Genomic DNA, 26918 nt, shown 5'->3' with positions numbered 1-26918 from the left:
ATCTTCAGCCGAGTGATTTAGTGGAATACTCAAAAGTCTGATCAGGCTCTCTGACTGTTTACTGTATTTCCTTATATTTCTCACTGTTTTTTCCGTATCCTTCTATGTCTCACAGGTATCTCAAAAAGAGACCATTGACAAGAGACTTAAGGAGGCCCAATCTGCACTAATCAAGGTATAGGGTATGAGTCTGTTTTCGGTGGAGGAAAAACGCAGTTCTAAAAGAGACATAAACATAGCCAAATCGTTTTCAAACAAAAATGGATTAGTTCGACCGTGGTTACATGTAAAGATTACAGTAATCTATACAGAATTTTCTGTTATATATTCCAAACCTGAGATAGGCCAAGCCAGTTTTGTGCACAAAAGACACATCCAAAAGAAATTTCATGAACTGTCTCTGTGTTTGTGCATCCTTGCATGGGAATTATGTGCTAAAATGTTAACCTTTGACAAGTGCTTTTTTTGGAGAATCGCAACTTAATCTTTTCACAGAGCAAAGCACCTTCTATCCCCATGCAAAGATTGCCTGTTTTACAGATCATGCATCCTGTAGCTCACAGGACACATTCCGGGCCTGCTCACAAAACCATTTCTCCTTTTCTCTGAAGAGCTGCATCACTCTGAATTTTCGTGTGTGTGTGTGTGTGTGTGTGTGTGTGTGTGTGTGTGTGTGTGTGTGTGTGTGTGTGTGTGTGTGTGTGTGTGTGTGTGTGTGTGTGTGTGTGTTCCTGTGACAGGATGATCGCAATTTATAGCTCCAAATGCTCAATGAATCTTCTCAAGTCCTTGGCTTCTATTTATTTATTTAAATGCATGTTTGATCAGTTTCCAATTTCAGGGAATATCATAACTACATTAAAAAAAAAAAAAGTCTAAAATAACATGTTTCAAATATTTGAAATATTTCACACGTTTGGGAACCTGTTCTTGAAATTAACGATTTTAAGTGATATCAAGATCTCTTAATGTCCCAAATGCTGACAGTTACAAGGTAATGTTATCATTAGTTTGAATTTGTCCTCCATATTAGAAATCCAAAATCATCAACAAATGACATATTCCGATTGACAAAGTCGAACACATTGGAGTGCAGACTTGCCACTCTTTTATACACCCATCTTTGCATTTGTATCATTGTTTTTCTTTAAAAAACAAATCTTAAAAAAACTATTTCACAATCTGACGTGGATTCTTTTTTAAAAAGTTAATCATAAAATACAATAACAGATGGTTACCAGTGCACAACATGTAACCACACATAGCAAGTTAGCATTAGCATCATGAATGCATACATGACAAATTAACATAAACTACTGCATATATTGCTTAAAATCATCGAATGGGTCAAACAGTTTCTTTTTCTGATCTCATGTGAATTCTAACTCATATAAATTCTTAAAAATAAATTTGAGTTCTGACAAACGCAAACTTGCCGCAGTTTTCCCACTCATTATTTTCACATGCAAATGAGCTTGTAATTCACTGCAAATTGTTTTATTATTATGCATTCAGTCTCAGACATTTGGTTCATTGGTTGCTTCCACCTAAAAAAGCCCCTTCCTGGTTTAGTATTGAACAGGAACTTCTTGCCCCTATTTCACCATTGCAAAGCCTTTCTATCAAACTAACCGGAGAAGTTTAATCACACCCCGTTATCTCACATTTGCATGTGATTTGGACAAGAGTGGCCAGACTGTTTAATTCTGACATTTATTTAAATGTTGCCTCAAGCCCATGGCTGAACCCTAAATTATGTATCAACAAGTCCCCTTTCTGTTGGTCAGACTGGATTGTGAGGGGGTACTACACTCTGCGACCTGTATGAGAGTGGAGTGTTGAGATCTTTTGAGAATTTGGGTCATCATTTTGGGATTCCCATCTCAGTTTTATAGGTATTTACAACTGCACCACCTGCTCTGTACTGTTTTTGGGAGTAGCATACACCCCCCTAAAGCGGAAGATGCTTTGGGAGAGGTGATTACTTCTTTTGGAAAAGGTCATGAGGCATCAGTGTATTACTCCCTGTTAATTCAGAGTCTGGGGGACAGAGCTTTAACTTCTCTGAAGAGATTATGGGAGAAAGATTTAAACTTAGTATTGGAGGAGGGAGTGTGGACTAGGATCCTAAAAAGCATCAGGTCTGCATGTAGAGATGCAGGGGTCTGTCTGATGCAATTTAAGATTTTGCATCGGTTCTACTGGACCCCTTCTAGATTGGATAGGCCGGGTCTTATAGACTCACCCACCTGCTGGCTTAAGATTCAGGAATTTTGGTTGAGGGTCCAGCGCTTTGTGTGTGATGTACTGGACACTCAGTTTTCATTTTGCCCCAGACTGTGTATTTTGGATGATGGAGGGGTCCTGAATATGGGAGATAAATACATAAAAAGCTGGGTCCTAACTAGTGTGATGATTGGAGACAGCTAAACCTTAGGGGATGGAAGTCAGCTGATGCACCCCGAGTTGGGTAGTGGCAGCTTTTGAGGAGATGACTTCCAGACAGCTGGTGTACCTGGAACCTTATTTGTCTCATTTTGAATGGTCCTAGTGAGGGACAGTGGAGGGAGACCTATATGATGAACTTTGTCTTTTTTATTTATGTATTTCTATGTATTTTTATGTCTGTTTATATGTGGGTATGATGTTATTTTGTATTTGTGCAATAAAAATGCAAAATGTTGAGGTTACATTTATTTTTCAATTCATTTATTATGTTGGAATCAATAACAAAATTTTATAACAAAAAACAATGATTGACTTTTCTAGAGAAAGCTGTTTCTTTTTTGCCATTTTTTACCTAATGTTGACCACGCCAGTCTATTGCATACTGTGGAAACTCAAAAACAAACCCAAAGACAATGTTAAGCTTCATTTAATGAACCAAATAGCTTTCAGCTGTGTTTGATATAATTGCAAGTGATTTTCTATTACAAAATTAGAAAAGGTGGTGGAGTGATGGCTGCTGGAAATGCGGCCTGTCTTGATTTTATCAAAAATTACTTTTTTCAAATAGTGATGGTGCTGTTTTTTTACATCAGTGATGTCTGACTGTACATTATTGCAAACTTTTGGCTCCCATGATATATACTATCCAAAATAAAGTTGGGGTTGAGATATATAAATATGGAAATAGAAAGGAGGATGCTATAATATACAGGCTCCGTATTGGGCATACCTCCCTTAACCATTCTCCTTTTGTCATTGGGAAAAGTGAATCTGAGAGTTGTGCACAGTGTGGCCTCCCAGAGACAGTTGAACACGAGCTGTTGAACTGCTGTGCTTATGAGAGAGAAAGAATCCAGCTGACAGAAGCATTAAGTAACACAAGAATTAATAATCTGTCATTAAAAAGTATATCCTAAAATGTACTGAAAGAGCCAAGGGTGTACAATGCTCTGTTAAGATATTTAAAGGAAGCAGGCTAGTTTAGTAGGATTTAGCTTGTTTGTTTTTCCCTCTCATCTTCGTTTCACACGTCAACCCAGTAGGTGGCGGATATTTACCATTAGCTGGTTTGCCCCTCGCCATAAAACGAAAAAGAAGAAGAAACTGCCGCTGTTATTCATACAAGGATCTATTATATCGCTGCAAACAGCCGCATTCAGGTAGATCGTGTGGAGAGTTGACTCTTGTGAGTCCTGTGCGTATGTTTACGTGGCAGTGTAGCGTTTATTGATGCTAGCTGTCATGTCATCTGTTTCCACGCCTGTATCCATCTCTTCAAATCACTTCTTGCTTGTTCGTTTTCCGACATCTCTGTTCTCGTCTCGGTTTGTTAGTATTGTGTGGAGTCAGTATGTTTACATGTTTGCATATTGACTAGCACAGTGGTTATGTGAACTATTCTTTGTAAAGGTGCTATGACAGTTGTCCTGGAGTTACACTGACACCGTTCGTTGTGGATGCAGCATCATTCAAAATAGTTTTCAGTGATTGATGTCATTGTTGAAATTCACTATTCGCAATCAGCCCTGTTTAATGTAATCCAAGAGTAAATGGGTGGTTGCTTAAAGCTATAAAAAGACAGTAGTATTCGGCTGGTCATGTGATCCCAACATGGCAGCCCCCATGAGGGGACCCTTTACATGTAGAATAAAAACGGTTTTGTAAGGTGACCGATATGACTGGAGTTTTCATCTCATGTGGATGCTCATGATTTACATGTGTTAAATTACTGAGTGCACCTTTATGTACAGTGCTGTGAAAGAATATTTGCCCACCCCCCCAATCCTGATTTCTTCTGTTTTTGTGTAGGCCTATATCTCCTAGGCCTATTAAATTGCTTCAAAAAATTCAAACAAAATCTAACATAAAACAAAGGCAATCTGAATAAACAAAATATGTTTTTTAAATGATAATGTTATTTATTGAACCAAAAAGTTATCCAATACCAACTGGGCCGGTGTGAAAAAAGGATTTGTCCCCTTAGTTACTAAATACCCAAATCTATGAAACTGCATTCATAATGGGGTTCATATGGACTAGATGCACACAGGCCTGATTACTGCCAGCCCTGTTCAATCAAATCAACTCATAAATATAACTTTATCAGCAGCATGAAGTTGGCTAAAAGGTCTCACCCTGTAGCACACTTAGCCAAGGTCAAAAGAAATTCTAGAAATGATGAGGAAAAAGGTGATTGAAATACATCAGTCTGGGAAGGGCTACGAATCTATTTCAAAGGCTCTGGGACTCCAAAGAATCGCAGTGAGCAATTATCTCCAAATGGAGAAAACTTGGCACAGTAGTGAATCTTCCCAGAAGTGGCCATCTTCCTCCTAGAGCGCAGCGATAACTCATCCACGAAGTCACAAAAAAGCCAAGGACAACACCTAAGGATGCCTCTAAGCCTCTCTCGCATCAATAAATATCACTGTGACTTCACTTCATGACTCAGAAAGGCACTGGCCATAAATGCCATTCATGGAAGAGTGGCGGGGCGAAAACCACTGCTAACCCAGAAGAACATTAAGGCTCGTCTGAATTTTGCCTAAATACACCTTGATGATCCTCAAACCTTTTGTTAGTATGTTCTGTGGACTAATGAGTTGAAAGTGGACTGTTTGGAAGACAGGGGTCCAGTTACGTCTGGCGTAAATTAAGCAGAATTCCACAAAAAGAACTGCAGTCAAGCATGGTGATGGTAGTGTGATGTGTGGGGATATTTTGCTGCTTAAGGGCCTGGGTGAATTGCAATAATTGAATGAAACATGAATTCTGCTCTACCAGAAAATCCTAATGGAGAATGTCAAGTCATCAATCTGAGTTGAAGCTCAAGCACAACTGGATTATGCAGCAAGACAATGATCCAAAGCATAGGAGTAAGTCCACCTATGAATGGCTCAAAAGAAGCAAATTTAATGTTTTGGAGAGGCCTAGTCAAAGTCCTGACTTGAACCTGATTGAGCTATTGTGGCAGAACCTTAAACGGGCTGCTCGAAAACCCTCCAGTGTGGCTGATCTAAAGCAGTTCTGCAAAGAAGAGGGGGCCAAAATTCCACCACAGCGTTGTGAAAGACTGATCTCCAGATATCAGAAGTGTTTGGTTGCAGTTTTTGCTGCTAAATTTGTCACAACCAGCTTTTAAGTTTAAGGGAGCAGTTCGTTTTTAACATGGGTGACATAGGTGTTGGATAACCTTTTTGCTTCAATAATACAAAATATTTTGTTGTGGAAAAATGTATTTTGTGTTTACTCAGGTTGACTTTATTTTATATCTCGTTTGAAGTTCTAACACAATTTAGTATGAAAAATACACAAAATCAGGAAGGGGGCAAATACGTTTTCACAATTTTTTAGTTGGGCAGCATAATTCAAAATAATAATTGTCAATTTAGTTCTCATGATATTTTAATTGGGATTAATAATTTCTATTAGTAGAATTTAAATGAAAACAAATTTATATTAACTACATGCCATATTCTTTTGGCCACAAATCCCAAAACAACCTGAGAATTGTGTTCATGTGAGACATAAAACATGCATCAGACTGCATTAAATTCCTTATGACTGATGGCCATACGCAAAAGGAATCTACATGCACAGAATTCTGCAGATTTGAGAAACGCATCACCCACTAATTTCCAAATATTCCCTGCCCATTGTGTGTTTGTTTATTAAATCTCTAGTTAAATTGATAATACCTTCAGTAGCCACTAAGACAGTAGTACTTTAAAATATTTGAGATTTTCCATGAAAATGCCAAAAAGACAGATTCTGTTAGAAAATTCCGAAGTGAATTTTAATTGACAGTTTACAAGATTAGTTAATTGCGGCAGCTGTAATTGTAATCTTGAATATTTTTCAGATTAGTTGTGCAGCCCTACTAAGTAGACTTACCTGCACGTCTTGGCCTCGCCTAATTAATTATTCTTGCACTGAAATAATGAGAGTGAAAGATCAGTAAATATTTGCATGTTCTCAGTGGAAAATTTTTAATAATTTATAATTTTCTCTCTGTTGTCTTTGCATCTCTTATTTACCTTTTCATGCTCTGCTTTCTCTCAACTTCTCCATCTCTCCTCCAACCTCCCCTCTCCTTCCCTATGCAGCCTCTCATCCCCCTGCTCCTGTTTTCTGGACTGTTCTGCTGTGCTCCTGGGTAAAAGAGAAGCCGTTTTCCATCATCTCTTCCAGCAAAAGGAGCAGAGAGCAGTCTCAAAGAGACTACAGTGAATGGTACCAGACACAGAGTTTGTGTTGAGTATGTTGTGTAGAGGGTAGAAGAAAGGAAGGAAGCAGATTTCGTTTTATCTGTTAGAAGAAGAGAATAGGCCACACTTCTCAAAAAATGCAAGAATTCATTAATGGCTTCCTTGATACCCTCTAATTAATCTATAATCTAGTCTGGATGGATAGCATTGTTAATTATTATTAGGGGAGTAGCTTTTATACGTAGTCTTCCATAAATGCACATGTTACATATTCCATATTCTGACCAGTGCTGGGGAATAGGCTATCTATCTAAAACTAGGGACACTACACTACTATCTGACATGTTATTACACTATATTCCGACTCTTCAGGACATGACTGATCCCAGATTTACACTCTTATACTGAGTGTGAGAAACTGTTAGGGCCATTAGAAGGTCCATATGAGATCTAGTCACTTATTTAGTATATACTAGAATTAAATAAGTCTGGTTGTTGTTAGATGAAAGCCTGCTCTGACATCAAAGCTAAAGGCTATGGGTTTGTAAAAGAAAGGCTGAATGGTAAAACCATACGTGAACTGCAGTTTGAATTTAAGGTAAAGTCACTTTAAGGATCCGTATGACTTTCACAAATCCTGGAAATCTCTCTTTAACTGGTCTGTTTGATGTTTGAAGGCAGCACATTACAATTGATATGGCTAGATTTATGCCCATGACCAAACTAGTTAAAAATAACGGGGTGGTCTCTCATCTGGATTCTGACTGGATTTACTTGAAAGTAGCACACCTTTTATGGCTTAAAGTTCACTCTAATTAACCAAGTAATAGTTCAGTGCTTGGTTGTTCGGTCAGTATAGGTGTTCTTTTTTTGGTCACAGTGTGGTTTAAATTAAGGATAATAGATTGAACAGTGTCAGCTATAAAATCTGATTGGATGAGCTGCATTTGGTGCAATTTTACAATAGCAAATAAATGCACACCTGTGACTGCATTTATATTAATGCACTAAGTTCCTATATTGCATGGAAATAGTAAACCTCTCACTTCAAGCTGGGTGTACGTTTAACAAGAATAATGAAATGATCTTTTGAAAATCTTTTTTTCATACTACTTTTAGGTAGTTAGCCTATACAAAGCTAAACTTTGATTTCAGCTTCAACACTGGTCAATCATAGTTGTGTTTCCTGTGTTTGCCTGCAGAGAGAGCCAGAGAGGGAGGAGCAGCTCGACCTCAGTATGCCTCCCAAATTCAAACGGCATCTGAATGATGACGAGGTCACTGGCTCTGTTTGCAGTGAGAGGGTAAGTCCTGGCCTCTCCTTAATGAGAGTTCTAGAAGGTTCACCACTAATACTTCTTACTACGTAGATGAGTAATATTGCATTGATAAACATGTCTTGACCTTCATCTTCAGGCATGACTCATGAAAATATATTTATTTTATTATTTACTTAACCTCATGTAATTTCAATCCTGTAAAATGTTATTATTCCGTAGAACAAAAAGCAGTGCCGGTACAAGAATAAGATCTTTGGTGGGCATTTTGATCTTTAGGGTGGGCAATAGGTGTTTAAGCCTCATGTAAAACCTGCTGGGAACTAGAAATCCTCTGCCCAATTTCAGTTAACTAAACAAAAATATTAATATTGTCCCAATGCAAATGGATTAAGTAAAGCTAACAAGACACCTTTTTTAGTTGAATCAACTCAGTTAATTTAAGTTCTTTTGTTTACATAATTTTTTTGAGTAATATGAACTTGGGAGGATTAAGTGAAACTGACAATAATGAAAGTAAAAAATTTTTTGAGTGAAATGGACTACTTTTATGATAACTTTATGCATATTTTAATTTTTTGCTTTACAGACATGGTCACTTACTGTCTACGTATGGCAAGAGCTGCATAAATATTTGTAAAAAAAAATAAATCGTCGTCTTTTATGTTTTTATGTAAAAATAAAAACTGTTGTCCTTTGAACAACCAGTCAATAAAACATTGATTTAAAGGGAGAGTTCACCCCAAAAAATAGATGTTAAGGCCCGTTCAAACTAAGCAAGATAAATATAACGTTATAATAATAACTACATTAGCATCCATACCAACGGACGATAACTTTCTGCTTATTCTAAGTGCGTGCTGCAGTTATGTTCACAGTCAAGAAAATAGATGTAGATTACCTGCTACTGCTCTATGTTTTGCAAAGAAACCAAAAGAAAAACAGACGCAAACAACTTCAAAAGAGACAAGACAATGTTGTCGACATAAGCGCTGGATACATAAGGTAATTTATCCTCAATGCTTTTTATTTATCTCCGTTAATACTGAAGAAATATTTGGAAAAACATTGCTGGTTCTTGAGCAGGAGATTCAATTTAGCTTGCGTGTGGCAGTCCGGTGCTGGAATGTGTTATTTTGAAGATGAGTGCATGTTGCGGCTTGAGCCTTTTAAAGCTGGATGGATTTGTTTGGCTGTCAAAGTTTTTATTGTTCATCAGCTGGAAAAAAAAAACACTCTGAAAGTGATCCCAACAATATCTTTCCACTGTGTCGTTATCATTAAAGATAGCGTTCCGCTATTCTCTTACAATTAGAATAATTTTTAAACTTTATTGTTATCATTATAGTTTATAGTTATCGTTCTTGGTGTGAATGGGCCTTTAGAAAGAACGGTAAAGACTGAAAGCCTCAGTCGCCATTCACTTTTCTGCACCTTTTTCATACAGTGAAAGTGAACAGTTAACATTCTGCCTAAAATCTACGTCTACATGTGTTCCACAAAATAAACAAAGGCTATGAGTTTGAACACCATTAGGGTGAGTAAATCTGAATTTTCATTTTTGGGTGAACTGTCCCTTTATATGAACAGCATGTGATGAGGTTTAAAGATTGCTCGTACAGTAGGTGATCAGAGCCAGGCCTGGATTGCATGTCTCTGCCATTTTAAATACCCCAGAAGGCCCTTGTGCTCTGTGATCTGCTTGTGTTGTTTACAGGAAGAATAAACAGCTCTTACCTTATGATCCTCAGTGTCTGCACTGCAGGAAAACACAAAAATACTCTTACATAACTAGTTCATCTAAAACAGGAGTGTCCATGTACTGTCACACACTACTGCACACTTATACCCTTGTGTTGTACAATACTTCAGAGAGCAATTTGCCCTTGACAACAACAAGCAGTTTCAACATGTCTTACTGATGAACAAACTGATGTGAAGAAGGAATAAAACATATGGATAGAATAAAATGACAGTGGGATGCTAAAGACTAAAAGATTGTGATTTTGGAGAAATAAGTACTTAAAATAATAATATATGTAAACTAGATTTGTACGTGTTCTGAAACAAATGAGTCACTACTCCAAAGACGCTTTTATTTTGACATTCTCCAGGAAGTCCTGCATGTGTCTGTTTGTAGGCAAGTTCACAGTCGTTTAATTCACTTCTTATTCAAATTCTGATAAAATGTTCGGTTCTAAATGCAGATTGTAAGTGAACCGAACTATTGAGCATCTACATGTACGAGATAATGTTTTTGAGTAGCGCTCCAATATTGCACACCGCTGCGAAGGCTAAAAATAGCCATCAGCCTGTGCGCGAGTTTGTGTCAACAGAGCAGCACCATTTACTAATGTGCTGGCGCAGCACATACTATATATTTACTTTTTAAACACTCCCTTTTGCGATTCACAGAGCTATCACATGTCTTCAAGTGGCTTTAAATAAAATGCATGAGTCATATGAACTACTTTGTGTTTTTATGGTTCTTTTATGTAAATTTTTTAGCTTTCGTCGGACCGATACCCGATCCGTCTTAAAGTTTCAGTATTGGAGCCGATACCGATCCAGGTATCGGATCGGTGCATCCCTAATTATGAGAAAATGTTGGACAGGTGAAAGATCAAAACACCCAAAGAAGTCACCTCCAGTTTGCCTCGTGCAGACCAACTCAACAGCAGAGAGAATGAGTATATGTAATAGAGCTACGATGAATGTGGCTTTCCACTTGCTGGTTATATAATTTACATTTACATTTATGCATTTGGCAGACGCTTTTATCCAAAGCGACTTACAGTGCAATTATTACAGGGACAATCCCCCCGGAACAACCTGGAGTTAAGTGCCTTGCTCAAGGACACAATGGTGGCAGCCGTGGGGTTAGAACCTGTGACCTTCTGATTAACAGCCCTGTGCTTTAGCCACTACGCCAAGTATTCATAAGTATTCACAGCCTTTGCCATGATACTCAAAATTTAGCTCAGGTGCATCCTGTTTCCACTGATCATCCCTCACCCCTTCACCTGTGGTAAATTCAGTTGATTGGACGTGATATGGAAAGGCACACACCAGTCTATTGTTAGGAATGCAGACGAGGGCAGACAAGAAGTGGGATCTAAACACGGTTTATTGAACAAAAGTGAAAACAAGACAAAACTGGAACAAATGAAACATCCACGAGGGGAAACTGAAACTAAAACAGGGAGACATCAAAGGAACACGGAACGGATAAACACGGCAGGATAAATATGGCAAGACGGGCAGCAGAGCGAACATCAGGACAGGGAAACACCAAAACAGTCAGAACATCAACATTCAACGAACGACAAGGAGTGGAGAACAAACAGGGTTAATATACACACACAGGATGATCACAAATAACAAACAGGTGCGAACAATAACACAATGTTGAGGATCGGGAACCATGGTGACGGTGACATGAAAAACACGGGGCAGACAACCAGGGAATCGTGACAGAGTGTTGGGGACCGGAAACCATGGTGACGGTGACATGGAAGACACGGGGCAGACAACCAGGGAATCGTGACATCTATATAAGGTCCCACAGTTAACCGTGCGTGTCAGAGCACAAAACCAAGCCATGAAGTCCAAGGAATTGTCTGTAGACCTCGCGAGACAGGATTGTATCGAGGCACAGATCTGGGAAAGGTTACAGAAAAATGTTTGCAGCATTGAAGGTCCCAATGAGCACAGTGACCTCCATCATCCATGGAACCATGGAACGTTTGGAACCACCAGGACACTTCCTAGAGCTGGCTGCCCGGCCAAACTGAGCGATCGGTAGAGAAGGGCCTTAGTCAGGGAGGTGACCAAAACCCGATGGTCACTCTGACAGAGCTCCAGCGTTTCTCTGTGGAGAGAGGAGAACCTTCCAGAAGAACAACCATCTCTGCAGCACTCCACCAATCAGGCCTGTATGGTAGAGTGGCCAGACGGAAGCCACTCCTCAGTAAAGGCACATGACAGCCTGCCTGGAGTTTGCCAAAAGGCACCTGAAGGACTCTTCGACAATGAGAAACAAAATTCTCTGGTCTGATGAAACAAAGATTGATCTCTTTGTCCTGAATGGCAAGCGTCATGTCTGGAGGAAACCAGGCACCACTCATCACCTGGCCAATACCATCCCTACAGTGAAGCTTGGTGGTGGCAGCATCATGCTGTGGGGATGTTTTTCAGTGGCAGGAACTGGGAGACTAGTCAGACTAGTGTTTAAGACATGCAATTTTAATACGATGGGAAACAATCTAAAATTCTTTAGAAAAATTCAGTGCTTATGTCAGTGAATGGATTGCACTCTATGGTCTGCGCAGTAAACTGGGGCACATCAGACTGAGTTTAACAGTTCAGTTGACTAGAATAATCTACATCTTTCTGCAATGAAAGAGGTTTGGTCCTTTGGTAAACACTGCATTTTTCCATGGTAAGGTTGACATTTGTACAGAATTGGCCAGATGGCTTTTTAGGGGTGTGTAACAAGTCTGTATGGAGTTATGGAGTGTTACTTAACATTAATCATTGGGATGTTGAAATGATCCTGAGTTCACTGGTGAGGTATTTGTTAAATGTGATCATTCATGGGCATTACAGCAAAACAAATGAAAGACTGGACTAGATGCATCCTGATCTGTGATTCACTGCAAAAAATTAATTTGATCAGAGCGCAAATGTCGACAACATGGATTTTGTCAGTTTAGATGACTTTAGATGGCTTTGTCCTCTTGTTCTGAGGATATTCCATCACACATGCTGTAACCATTTTGTGTTCTTCACATTGTTCTGTTGTCCATGATGGATTGCAGATTACTATATACTTCACAATAAGATCTTCTTAGATCTTAGATTACTCACTGTCATGTCAAACACCTCAATTCTGACAAATGCAATAAACCCACCGTCCACAAATTTTGACATCCTGATCTTCTAAACTTGTAGAGAACGCTACTGGAGGAAGACTCTGATGAAGAGGAAGACTTTTTCCTGTGAGTCTGCTTTTCCTCTATGCTGGACTTTCCATGACATCATATGTAGTAGTTTAACATAATGACCCATGCATTCTTGAATGAATAGAACATTGACATTAATTGTCATTTGCATACAGCCTTCTGGGCAAAACTCTGTTTATGGCTGTTTTTGGTTAATAATATGGAATTATGTTTTCTTTCAGGAGAGGACCGACAGGACCAAAGGGAGGATTTGGTGCCCAAAATCATAAAATTAAACTGTATGTATGTATGTGTGTATGTATGTGTGTGTGTGTGTGTGTGTGTGTGTGTGTGTCGCGCGCCTAGCATTGTGTATAGCATTGCAGGCATATGATTACGTTTACCCCTTTTCTGATAAGTTCACAGGTGATTCTCAAAAAAAAAAAAAAATTATATATATATATATATATATATATATATATATATATATATATACGCTTGTAATAAGTTACAGATTTTGCCGTTTTGGAAGGAAATTGGAACTTTAATTCACCAAAGTGGCATTCAACTGATCACAAAGTATAGTCGGGACATTACTGATGTAAAAAAACAGCACCATCACTATCTGAAAAAAGTAATTTTTGATCAAATCTAGACAGGCCGCATTTCCAGCAGCCATCACTCCAACAACTTATCCTTGAGTAGTCTTAATAAAGTGCTAATTTTGTAATAGAAAATCACTTGCCATTATATCAAACACAGCTGAAAGCTATTTGGTTCATTAAATGAAGCTTAACATTGTCTTTGACCTTGGTTTTAAGGTCAATATTAGGTCAAAAATGGCAAAAAAAAACAAAGAGCTTTCTCTAGAAACTTATCAGTCAATCATTGTTTTGAGGAATGAAGGCTAGACAACGCTTGAAGATTTCATACAAAGGTGTAAACTACAGTTTTCAAAGACAAAGGACAACTGGCTCTAACAAGGACAGAAAGAGATGTGAAAGACCAGATGTAAAACTAAACAAGAGGATAAGTACACCAGAGACTCTAGTTTGAGAAATAGATGCCTCACATGTCCTCAGCTGACAGCTTCATTGAATTCTACAACAGATAATTGGAAAAGACTGTTATGGATCTTAACCCCATTGAGCTTTTGTGGGATCAGCTAGACTGTAAGTTGGGTGAGAAGTGCCCGACAAGACAGACTCATCTATGACAAGTGCTACAGGAAGTGTGGGGTGAAATGTCACATGAGTATCTGGACAAACTGACCGCTAGAATGACAAGGATCTGCAAAGCTGTCATTGCTGCAGGTGGAGGATTTTTTGATGAGAACACTTTGAAGTAGTTTAAGAAGTTCTGAACATTGTTTTCAAATTGTAAAAGTAATTTTTCACGTTATTAATGTCCTGACTATAAATTGTGATCAGTTGAATGTCACTTTGGTAAATAGAAGCACTAATTTCTTTTCATAAAAGCAAAATCTGTACATTATTCAAAACTTTTGGCCACCAGTGTGCGTGTGTGTGTGTGTGTGTGTATGTATGTATATATATATATGTATTGCATCAGTAATGTCCTGAGTATACTTGGTGAATTAGAGTACCAATTTCCTTCCGAAACAGTAAATTCTGTACATTAATCTAAACTTTTGGCTGCCAGTGTATATATTAGAGGTCGACCGATAGTGTAACTACCTTGAGAAATAAATTGGGGTTGTAGCCTTTTGTGATAGTTGTGCTTAAGTCCCTCTGTTGTCTCATTGGCATAGCTGGATCTCAACATCATGTTTTCGCTATGGAGAAACAATGTGCAAGAAAAAGGAAAGGAAACAATTTTTCCATAATAATCATTAAACCGATTCTGCAAGGTGTATGTAAACTTATGAAGAGAATATAAAATACCCCAGTGAGAAGGTGAAATGAAATAAAAAGTGAAAATGAACAGATGTCAGATGAAAAGGACACATGAAGAAGAGATTAAGGCAGCCAGAGCAAAATCTGAAATAGCTGGACCGGTTCAGGTGAGGAATGTAGACACATATGTCTAATAACGTCCATTGGCACTGTGTTGTGGACAGTGTTGCATCATGTCCCTCTGTTTTGCAGAGTTTATGTAACTTCTTAAAATTACCTCTGTAAAAACAACTGCCCACTAACACACCTCCATTCTGAAAAGTGAAAATGAGTCACTGTAACCATCTTGATTTCTATAACACAACATATTATTTGCAGACAGTATTAAACAGCAACAGCCAAAAATTAAAAAATCTCCATCCTTTGGTCCTGACGTAGCTATCATAGCCTGAGTGTGAACTTTTCTTTGTGCTTTGTTTTGAGTTTTGGTACAAACTTGTATGCTTCAGTAATTCTTCCAAAGAAATCCCAGGAGAATTTCGACCTAGTGTGAGCAGCAACACCACACTAGGTTTATGTAACCACATGCAGGACAGCCAGTCATTGGTGGAGTAACCCATAAAAGAGTGGAATTTTAAAGGGGAACCATGAAAGGTCAGATTTTGTAGGAAGTTTTGTGGCCTTTCCACAAACGTCTCAGATTCTTGTGATTTTCTCAGTCATGTTTGTGGGTTTTTAAAGTTCAGAAGGATAACTGGATAGGGATTAATATATTTGACAAATATAAAAACAAAAATGTATATTTATATATATGTGTGTGTGTGTATGTGTATATATATATATATATATATATACACACACACACACTGGCAGCCAAAAGTTTGGAATAATGTATAGATTTTTGCTCTTATGGAAAGAAATTGTTACTTTTATGTACTTCAAAGTGGCATTCAACTGATCACAATGTATCAGTCAGGACATTAATAGTGTGAAAAATTACTATTACAATAAAAAAAAACAATTCAGAACTTCTTGAACGTCTTCAAAGAGTTCTCATCAAAAAATCCTCCATGTAATGACAGCTTTGCAGATCCTTGACATTCTAGCTGTCTAGCCATTTTCTTCACTCTGCTCGTTCCAGCTGTCTTCAAACAGCTGTCGGTTTGTTGCCTGTACAGCTGGAGTTGTGCTTACTGCCCCCTGCTGACTAAGACTCCTTGACTTTTGTTGGTTGCACTTGAATTGAAATCGACAGCCTTAATACATAGAAAAAGATTTGTTGATCTCAGTAATTGACTCCCTGTTATTGGACAACTAGTTAGTCAACTATTGTGACCCATCCTTATTCAGAAGAATAGACACATATGGCAGTTACCCTCTCAGGTGCGAAAGATGTGAGAGGTTCTGCGTGATTGGGTTTTTGGTGCAGATCGTTGGACCAGGCAATGGGTACTAGGCAGATGTCAGCACACGTTACTTCAGGCAAAACATCCTGTTGGCAGTTCATTCAAAGGGTAACTTGTGTCTTCATGCCAGCCCTCGTTGCCAAGTGTGTGCAAGCAGCTAAATACCTCACAAGCTGTTTAGTGCGTCTTTGTGTGTCACGTGTACCAGATCAAATATTTCAAACTATTTGGATGTGTCTGGGCCACGTCTAGTAAAACATTCTCACCTCCTTGTAACACCGCAGGGTCAACAGTTCGTAGTCATAATATCTTGTTTAATTTTGAGGTGTTTACACCTTAATTCTCTTCAAAATATTGGAGTCACGGAAAAGAACATGTGCAACTAAGCTGTAAAAATGTTCTGTTGAATGAAATGGAAGTGGCAGATTGATGTTGTTCTCTTTGTCTGTCTGGGTGGCCATCAGAGTGCAGTCTCAGGTTGATGAAGTCATTGACGTCATGCAGGAGAACATCTCCAAAGTGATTGAACGAGGGGAACGTTTGGAAGACCTGCAGGACAAATCTGGTAAGACAGATGCTGTCAGATCACTACATAGAAAGTAGAAGAGGTAGTCTTCAGTCACTTTTCAGGAGGTCCCAGTGCGATTCCAAATTATTCTCAATGCATCTCAGTTTTTCAACAACAGAATGGCTGGAGATCAAACTAGGGATTCGCTTAGTCCTTTCTGAACTCTGCACTTGTTTGAGGGTTCTCTGTTTGGAATTGACAGCAACAAACTGGTGGAAGTGTTGAGCTGAGTTTTGAATGTTAGTCATTTTCCTGAACTACTTCAAATAAATTAAATTCCACATTAGCTTTGGGTGCAGTATACTGTATTTATGAATGTCAGGCATGTTTCTGACATATTTCAATCCGATTCAATTAAATTGTACATTAAGTTAAATAAAACAGATTTTCCCAGCCCTAGTGAACACACAAACACACTCCTGGGCCAACACTTATATTAGGCAACTGAACAGGAAGTCAGGTGTCACCAAACTCAGCTATCCCAGCTGAGTCTAATTGAAAAGACTTGAACAAATTTGATCTAGGTAGCTGTGCGCTCTGCCGGGAAAGTGGTATGAATCCCCATTTTCAAACGATCACTTATATTAGTTTTACAGCATTTCTGCTCATATTTCATTGTACCTTAAACTCTAGTGAGTCATGTCCCGTTGCTGTTATTCTGTTTCGGAACAGCCTGGAACACATAGCCCGGAGACATTTTTGGATAAAATGTCCCGTGTCCCACACATTGATGTGAGATTTTTCTTGTTTCAGGTCCTCATGTGAAAAATAAACTACCGGTGTGTAAATTATATTTGCAGATGGTTTCATCTAAGCTGATCTGATAATATCTGTTAATAGCCTTAAAACTAGCATTAAAGGTATCACCCAAAAATGAAAATTCTGTAATAATTTACTTACTCCCATGTTGTTCCAAACCTTGAGTTTCTTTCTTCTACCTAGAGTAATACTCGTAAAATGCACTTTCTTTTTGAGATTTTATGCTATTTGGATCTTATTTGCACGTACATTTCTCAACTTGAAAAGATGGACATCTGGACGATGAGGCCCTGCACCTAAGCATAAACTTTCCCACAGTGAAAAATAAAAATTTTTCTTACATTGTGGTTAGACTCAGAATTTGTTCTTTGATCTTTTTGTGTGTGTGTGTGTGTGTGTGTGTGTGTGTGTGTGTGTGTGTGTGTGTGTGTGTGTGTGAGAGTGTGAGTGAGTGAGATCATGAGCGTGTTTTCTGCTTTCTCCTTTCTGGATGTGTCAGTCTCACCCATTTTGATCAGTTGAACGTCACTTTGGTGAATAAAAGCACTAATTTCTTTTCATAAAAGCAAAATCTGTACATTATTCAAAACTTTTGGCCACCTGTGTGTGTGTGTGTTTGCGTGCATGCGTGTTTGTTTGCGTGCATGTATGCGTGTTTTTTTTCCATGCGTATGTGGTTGCGTGTGTGTGTTTTTGTGTGCCCGTGCGTGCGCGTGTGTGTTTGCGTGCAGGCATGTGTGTGTTCACGTGCATGTTAGTGTGTGTGAGATGCATGTCTGATTATGTGATTGTGTATGTGTTGGGTTGTGTGTTCTGCCTTCTGCCAGTTTTAGTCACACCCATTTTTTTCCATGTTGTGGGTCTGTGAGTAGGTGTGAATCTTTTGCACTCTGGATGTTTTATAGAGTCACCCCTTCATTTCTATGTGTTTTTTTTTCTACATTTTGGCTGATTTATAGATCGAATTTCACAAATCCCCTCCAAAATTGCTCTGCATTATAGTCTTTCCCATTTGTTTCCTTTGGCCAGTCAACAAACAAAGGTGTTTTTTTTTTAAGACCATTTAAACCTATGGAATCAAGTCCATTTTGTTTGTGTGTGTTCAGATAGCAAGTGAGAGCAAAGTCATCAAGTCTTGTACCTATCAGATAAAGGAAACTAATTTTATTCAATTGGAAATATCGATTCTGGTCAAAAATGACCGTAAGTAATAGGAGGGCCAATCGGCTCAATTATGTTTTTGATGTTACTGACGTCCAACCTGCGCTGTAGTCACCATATTTGTTTTGGGTGCTGCAAACAGCTCGTCAAGGATTTGATTTGAGACTGAATTACTTATTTTCAGTCTACTTATACTAATGTTATGTGATTTGTCCTTTTTTGTGTGTCAGTTTTCCATTAAATGGCAGAAAGCCATGTGACGATTTACATTTTTTTTTTAAAAGTTTTGTGTTCCACGGAAAAAAGTCATTCATTTGGTTTTGGAGTGACATTAGAGTGAGACTAATGACACAATTTTCATGTTTGGGTGAACTATTCCTTTAAGTTATAAAGAGTAGAGCTTTTGCTTTCTCTGAGGATATGTATCAGTGACCCCACTTACATGCAATTAAGTTAACAGTTTATTCCAGTGTTTTTGTAGAAAGCAGATTGTTGATTAAGAGAAAGAGCATGTAAACATAGTGCATGCAAATGGGCATGTCGCTTTCAAGTCTTAAGCAGCTTTCTCACAAAATATGTCTTTCTGGTGTCCATGTAAACAAGCTCACTACTTCTTTTGTTTGCATAACAAGGCTTCCCCTCTCTATGCTTGCAAATGGAGAACAGTTAGCTTAATAGAGCAACATCTGGAAGATATTGTCACTTGCACAAGGGAATGTTTGCCATGTGTTGTCTGCAATGCTGCCTTTGTGAATGCATAATGATGAACATATGCTTAAATAAACAGTATTGTTTAGGTTTCAATGTTTAGATTACTTTACACTAATGGTGAAAAATAGATGTAATCTAAAGGCTGTTATGTAACAATAATCAGTCAGAGAGAAAAGATTTTTTGAGGCTAAACACAAAGAAACAGTGTAATGCTGGTGCAATCCGTCTGCATTAGTAAGACATCTCTGTTCTCTGTATCTTTCTGTCAGTCTCTGTGATATTATTGAATTGTGGCAGATTTCAACCATAGAGGACTATTGTGTATACTCTTGTTTAGTGCACTAATGAAGCTCTTGTGTTTTTTGACCAATTCCACATGTTTCAGAGTGGTGACACCTTATTACATCGTTAAGAAAGTCAACAAGCATCTCCTTGAGACAGAAGTATCAGTATTCAAACAGTCCCAGATTAATAAGAGCTTATTTATTTATGTAATTGCACACAGGGCCTTGAAAAAAGTGGAACAACACTTGATTTCCTCCACAATGTTCTTAATGGCACAATCATACAACAAAGCCAACATTAGTACCCGTGTTCATCCTCTTTTATGTCACATGATTTACAGAAAGCCTATCGGACAATGCTTCGGCATTCAGCAGTAGAGCCAAGCAGATCCACAGAAGGATGTGGTGGAGAGAAAAGAAGGTAAGGCCTCCACCCTAGATGATCTACCACATCCGAAGTGCTTTGTTCAGGTTTTAGTGTTAAATCACTCCTTTTAGATTTGCATGTTAATGTTCAAATTTGATTGGTTACAGAAATCATTACACTTGCGACAGGTAACTCATTCCTAAGCAATCACACTTGTGATTCTCACCTGGTGTATGGTAAAACAGGCAACAAAATCCATTGTTGGAGGGACAAAAATCATATCTAAGGACCAAGCAACCACCCAGAAAACACTAACAACTGAACAGCAATCAGTGATAAAGGGGTAGTTCACCCAAAAATGAAAATGATCTCATCATTTACTCACAAAATTTTTTGCAGAATATCTCAGCTCTGTAGATCCATACAATGCCAGTGAATGGTGTCCAGAACTTAGAAGGTCCAAAAATCACATAATGGAAAGTCATCCATAAGACTTAAGGAACTATGTAATAGGTGTGGGTGAGAAACAGATCAATATTCAAGTCCTTTTTTACCATTAATCTCCACTTTCACTTTTACAGTCTACTGTTTCTGTTTTTGGCAATTCACATTCTTTGTAAATATCGCCACCTACTGGTCTGGGTTGGTCAAAGAGATTTAAAGAAAAAATGACTTAAATATTGATCTGTTTCTACCCACACCTCACATCACTTCTGAAGACATGGATTTAACCACATGAGTCATGTGGATTGCTTTCATTGTGCCTTTGTGATTTTTGAAGATTCAAATTTATGGTCACCATTCACTTGCATTGTGTGGACCTACAGGGCTGAAATATTCTTCTAAAAATCTTCATTTGTGTTCTGCAGTAGAATGAAAGTCATACACATCTGGGATGGCATGAGCATGAATAAATGATGTGAGAATTCTCACTTTTGGATGAAATATCCTTTTAATCTCATCTATGAAATCACTGGCGAAATTGTTTGTTGACATAGGGATTATTTAAATAATAAAAAAAATGTATCCCCTTTTCTACCAATTTGGAATGCCCAATTCCCACTACTTAGTAGGTCCTCGTGGTGGCACGTTTACTTACCTCAATCCAGGTGGTGGAGGACAAGTCTAATTTGCCTCTGCTTCTGAGACAGTCAATCCGTGCATCTTATCATGTAGCTCCTTATGCATGACACTGCAGAGACTCCAAGTATGTGGGGTCTCATGCTATTCTCCGTGATTCATGCACAATTTACCACGTGCCCCATTGAGAGCATGAACCACTAATCGTGACCACGAGGAGGTTACCCCATGTGACTCTACCCTACCTAGCAAACAGCCAATTTGGTTCCTTAGGAGACCTGGCTGGAGTCACTCAGCACACTCTGGATTCAAACTCACGACTCCAGGGGTGCTAGTCAGCGTCAATACTCTCTGAGCTACCCAGGCCCATTCAGCGTTAATGAAAACATGATGTAAAAGGCGCACCATGACGATAATTTAATGATTTTAATAAAGCATACTTTTGACGAAAATATGACAAGACAAAGATTATACTGCAAGATATAAACAGAAGAAGAAACATCTAGAGAAATATCTGTTTATAAAAGAAAATATTAGATATGGATTTATGGATATACCATATGTTGAGGATTTCTCTGCTAGAGAAAAAGCTGCTTGAGCTTAAGTGCTGAACAGTGGCAAAATGAAGCTCTTTAAAACGGGTTCATTACCAGCTCAAAGTTATCCTATTTATACATGTGAAAAATCCCTTTATCCACAACATATATGTAATATTACAACTAACATCTGCAGAGTGAATCAAATAAATGGGTGAACTTGAAATGACATGCTAGTTAGAATATGTGTAACTTGCATTGTGAATATCAATATTTTAATAAGTTGTGAAAAGTACGCCACACATAATGCAATATCCTAAACCCTGAAAATGTGCAAAAATGAAGCATAAAGAATTCAGAATATAGTCGGCTACCTTCTATAAAGTAGCTAATAATAAATTCATTATTATTTCAGGAGCTCAGGTTTTTACAAGGACAATTGTATTTTGTTTGTATCTTTTATATGTTTAATATATGCTTAATTTAGAAAACATTTTTCTAAAGGTTTGAATATTTGATTGAAGTTTTGTCTGTTTGAAATTGACATACTTTTTTCATTTTACACATTATCATCAACTATAAGATATTATTTTCTTTGACTAAATTTATATGCCATTTTCATCAGACTAAAATGAATGAATATGACATGACGAAGTATTATTATTATACACATTTTAAAGGGCATTGTTGTCAAAAGTCTAAAACAAAAAACTGTGTAAAATTAACACTGACAGCAATACACTTAAAACACTCAGAACACCTTAGCAATTGTACTTCAACACCCTGGAAACCACCCACAACACCCTAGCATCATGGCAGTGAGTTTTGCATGAGCAAGCATCGGTCATATACAGGTGCTGGCCATATAATTAGAATATCATCAAAAAGTTGATTTATTTCAGTAATTCCATTCAAAAAGTGAAACTTGATATTATATTCATTCATTACACACAGACTGATATATTTCCAATGTTTATTTCATTTAATTGTGATGATTAAAACTGACAACTAATGAAAATCCCAAATTCAGTATCTCCAAAAATTAGAATATTACTTAAGACCAATACAAAAAAAGGATTTTTAGAAATGTTGGCCAACTGAAAAGTATGAACATGAAAAGTATGAGCATGTACAGCACTCAATACTTAGTTGGGACTCCTTTTGCCTGAATTACTGCAGCAGTGTAGCGTGGCATGGAGTCGATCAGTCTGTGGCACTGCTCGGGTGTTATGAGAGCCCAGGTTGCTCTGATAGTGGCCTTCAGCTCTTCTGCATTGTTGGGTCTGGCGTATCGCATCTTCCTCTTCACAATACCCCATAGATTTTCTATAGGGTTAAGGTCAGGCGAGTTTGCTGGCCAATTAAGAACAGGGAGCCCATGCTCCTTAAACCAGGTACTGGTAGCTTTGGCACTGTGTGCAGGTGCCAAGTCCTGTTGGAAAATGAAATCTGCATCTCCATAAAGTTGGTCAGCAGCAGGAAGTATGAAGTCCTCTAAAACTTCCTGGTAGACGGCTGCGTTGACCTTGGACCTCAGAAAACACAGTGGACCAACACCAGCAGATGACATGGCACCCCAAACCATCACTGACTTTACACTGGACTTCAAGCAACGTGGATAATGTGCCTCTCCTCTCTTTCTCCAGACTCTGGGACCTTGATTTCCAAAGGAAATGCAAAATTTACTTTCATCAGAGAACATAACTTTGGACCACTCCAGTCCTTTTTGTCTTTAGCCCAGGCGAGACACTTCTGACGCGGTGTCTTGTGCAATAGTGGCTTGACACAAGGAATGCGACAGCTGAAACCCATGTCTTGCATACGTCTGTGCGTGGTGGTTCTTGAAGCACTGACTCTAGCTGCAGTCCACTCTTTGTGAATCTCCCCCATTTTTGAATGGGTTTTGTTTCACAATCCTCTCCAGGGTGCGGTTATCCCTATTGCTTGTACACTTTTTTTCTACCACATCTTTTCCTTCCCTTCGCCTCTCTATTAATGTGCTTGGACACAGAGCTCTGTGAACAGCCAGCCTCTTTAGCAATGACCTTTTGTGTCTTGCCCTCTTTGTGCAAGGTGTTAATGGTCGTCTTTTGGACAGCTGTCAAGTCAGAAGTCTTCCCCATGATTGTGAAGCCTACAGAACTAGACTGAGAGACCATTTAAATTCGCTGATTAGAGTGTGACACCCAGTGTCTTCAATATTGAACCTTTTCACAATATTCTAATTTTTGGAGATACTGAATTTGGGATTTTCATTAGTTGTCAGTTTTAATCATCACAATTAAATGAAATAAACATTTGAAATATATCAGTCTGTGTGGAATGAATGAATATAATATCCAAGTTTCACTTTTTGAATGGAATTACTGAAATAAATCAACTTTTTGATGATATTCTAATTATATGACCAGCACCTGTAATCTTGACAAAATGTATATGTTTTTAAATGTCTTAAACAATGGCTCATCTGAAGTGTCAATACTTTTGTAAATAAAATATAATTAATGTCATTTTCGCTTAGTTTTTTATTTCTGTCCCAAGATGACAATGATCGTGGCGCTGGTGGTGGTCATTCTCCTACTTCTCGTTATCGGTAAGTACACACGCACACAAACACATATTTATGCATGCACGCTCATACAAAAAAATTAATGTGTAAAATGGGAAATTCAGGTGGATTAACCAACATGGAGATTGCCATTTTGTTGTCACGTGACAAGAAAACCCTAAAAAAGGAAGGATCCCTTTACACCCTCATGACTGTGTGCAAAGTTTTAGAAATATTTATTTTACAAGATATTTTGACATTTCTATGAAAAGGCTCATTTTGTTCAGGTCAAATTAAGTAACACAGAGAAAACGTCTTGACATTCATAACTCAAAAATGCATGATATTTGTAAAATTATTTTATAAAAAATACAAATTTTAATCTTATTTAAAATCTTTCAAAAGTAAAGGGGGGTTTAAACATCAAAGATGTATGAAATGAACATGGACCCAACTATCATATTTGTGGATGTTTAAAAGATATAAAACCTTTTATAATCTCAGACCCAGTAACAAGCATAATGTCAATGCAACTGCTTTTGTACCTGAGATATCTATTTGGCTTTAAGTTGTCTTTTTCTTGTTTTATATCCCTCTTGTCCTCTTTTCCCTAGTTCCTGTGATCCTGCGGTATCACTAGTGTCTGGATGGGAGGTTAGAGGCATCACGAACTCTTCCTCATCATTCTGCTATCATTCCTCCATACCAGAGGGGCGCTGCACAGAATTGGTCTGGCCACTGTGTTTGCCTATTTTGGCAGGGTCTGAAAACATAACAGAGTTAATTTTGTGGGCATCTCTCTGTGTGTGTGTGTGCGTAACAACACAACATATCAAACATTCACAACAGTGGCACAACATTGGTGCCGACCTTTCTCTTGTATGCGCACATACACAAACACAAGCCTCCACTGCGTTTAAAATAAAACACAGTGGTTATTTTGTTTTATATGCAGTCAATAAGATGAAAGGCAAATATTTAAGAAACCTTTACATAGTGGAACATGGAGACAAAATTTTAGGCCTGCATCCTGTTTTTTTTTTTTTATGTCTTTTTTATAGTCAGAAGCTTACACCATGATGTATACAGTACATTCAACTATACAAACTTGTAATTTATTATGATTGAAGGTGCTATAAGTTCCTCTTCCCTTAAATATATTAATGAAGTGTCCTGATATCTCATCAGTCTCTGTGACAGCTGTAGGTTTTGTAAACAGCAAACAAAAATGTGTCTGTGGACTGCGGATATTGACGCTTTTCACCTGTCAATTATTTTGCTCGTTCTCATAGTGTTGTATTTGAAGTGGATCATTGAGGCTGTGATTCATAATGTTTGTCAGTTGATGGCGCTATTTTGCCACTTTTGAATTTGACAGACACAGGAACAAACAATGCTGCTATTTTCCTCATATTGGTCTCAAATTGTTCTTTGGAGGTGGTGTTTTGGAATGAGGGGGCGTCACTAATTCAACGGCTCAGACACGAGCTTCAGAATGCTAAAATCGCTTCCAGCACCTTTAATGATATGATATTGATGTAATATGATAGAATTAATGATATGAATCTTGAAATAAAGTGATTTTAAAGATCATCTGATGTGAGTCATTGTAGGCAAAGGAGAAAAGGAAACTGATAGACTATTGCCAACAATATGAAAAATGATTAATATGACATGGGCTAAATAGGATACAATAGGATTCTCTTGAATGTTGATAGTTTCATGCCAGTTTCATCAGCCAGCCTATGTATTATTTTTTTTACCTTGAATAGTTTTGTTCATTACTTTCAAGAATGAGAATGCCACTAGGAAATATATAGACACTGAGTTAAACATGTGGACATGCTGCTGCTGCACAATTAGAAAAAACAAGACATGCTGCTGCATAATGAGACACAAATACAATCCCGTGTAGTAGATTTAGACAAGTGAAGCTGGGGAGTTGGAGGGTTTCACAGAAAATTCTCATAGTGCACTGCAGTGAAACAAGCTTACTTGCACACAGAGCAAATTTAGATGTTGGGCAAAAAGAGAGTATGGAAGTTGATTGGCTACCTGATTACGCAGCAAAGGACCTATCAGCTTACATCATGTGAGCTGACTGGCTTATAGATAACGAGGAAAAAAAAAACTCATCATCTTGCGCTATTCAGAGATTCTAGCCTAAATTTAGCCATTTGTTTTGCTATCCTATCCATGCAAGATTATATGGCGTATTAGATTTAACCTGTGACCCACTGTTTAAGAACCGCTTAACACATGTGCATCAAGATCAAAATTGGCCAACCTAACTAATAGTTTTCATTTGGCTCAGCCACTCGCGGTTCTTTTTATAGCACTTTGTATTGAATTTCTTGTTAATGTTAAAAATCAACTCTCTGGTCAGCACTTAAAGGTTTGATAGATCTGTTTTCATCCCTTTCTCTGAGTCTCATTGCATTCCTCACACTGTATTATTTTGCTTGTTGTCTTTTATCCCTCTTTTCCAGTGTTTTTACACCTCTCTCTGTTCTTCTCATTTCAGTTATGTGCTCTGGTTCCCATGTGTACATGGAAAACAGCTTTACAAATGTTATGACCTGCTGGAAATCGAGCTCAGAAACTGGCTAAAATCAGTCTGTTAAGATTTATGTACTTTTCAAATGTAGTAGATGGAATATCGATGATTATCCTGCTGGTAATGCTGGCCATTTCTTGTCATTTCACATCACTTCCCATCTCCGTGTGGCTCATCACTTCCAGTCAAGTCTGAATCCATCAGACAGG

General features: G+C 38.1%; 1 protein-coding gene across 4 annotated transcripts; it reads left to right on the top strand.

The window, feature by feature from the left end:
- Positions 1 to 3501: 3501 nt before the first annotated feature.
- On the top strand, positions 3502 to 25759 carry vamp4 (vesicle-associated membrane protein 4). Of its 4 annotated transcripts, XM_052098219.1 has the most exons (9): positions 3502 to 3608; positions 6555 to 6681; positions 7859 to 7960; positions 12887 to 12933; positions 13119 to 13175; positions 16603 to 16703; positions 19963 to 20042; positions 24146 to 24197; positions 24767 to 25759. In XM_052098219.1, exons 2-9 carry the CDS (start codon positions 6679 to 6681, stop codon positions 24790 to 24792), a joined length of 468 nt encoding a protein of 155 aa, XP_051954179.1. In that variant the 5' UTR covers positions 3502 to 3608; positions 6555 to 6678; the 3' UTR covers positions 24793 to 25759. The 4 variants fall into 4 exon arrangements, with proteins under 4 accessions (XP_051954179.1, XP_051954177.1, XP_051954180.1 ...); XM_052098217.1 differs by lacking the exon at positions 19963 to 20042; XM_052098220.1 differs by lacking the exon at positions 24767 to 25759 and having other exon boundaries at positions 24126 to 24193.
- The last annotated feature ends 1159 nt before the right edge of the window (positions 25760 to 26918 follow it).

This window comes from Xyrauchen texanus, chromosome 30, assembly GCF_025860055.1.
Source record: "Xyrauchen texanus isolate HMW12.3.18 chromosome 30, RBS_HiC_50CHRs, whole genome shotgun sequence".
In the NCBI taxonomy this organism is placed as follows: Eukaryota; Metazoa; Chordata; class Actinopteri; order Cypriniformes; family Catostomidae; genus Xyrauchen; species Xyrauchen texanus.
This window is presented reverse-complemented; position numbering and strand designations above follow the sequence as displayed.

Bases quoted from the DNA above. Each gene is read 5' to 3' on its own strand.
- vamp4 (XM_052098217.1), top strand. The intron at 13,176-16,602 runs GTATGTATGTAT...GGTGGCCATCAG, and splicing joins CAAAATCATAAAATTAAACT to AGTGCAGTCTCAGGTTGATG. The intron at 16,704-24,145 runs GTAAGACAGATG...TTCTGTCCCAAG, and splicing joins AGACCTGCAGGACAAATCTG to ATGACAATGATCGTGGCGCT.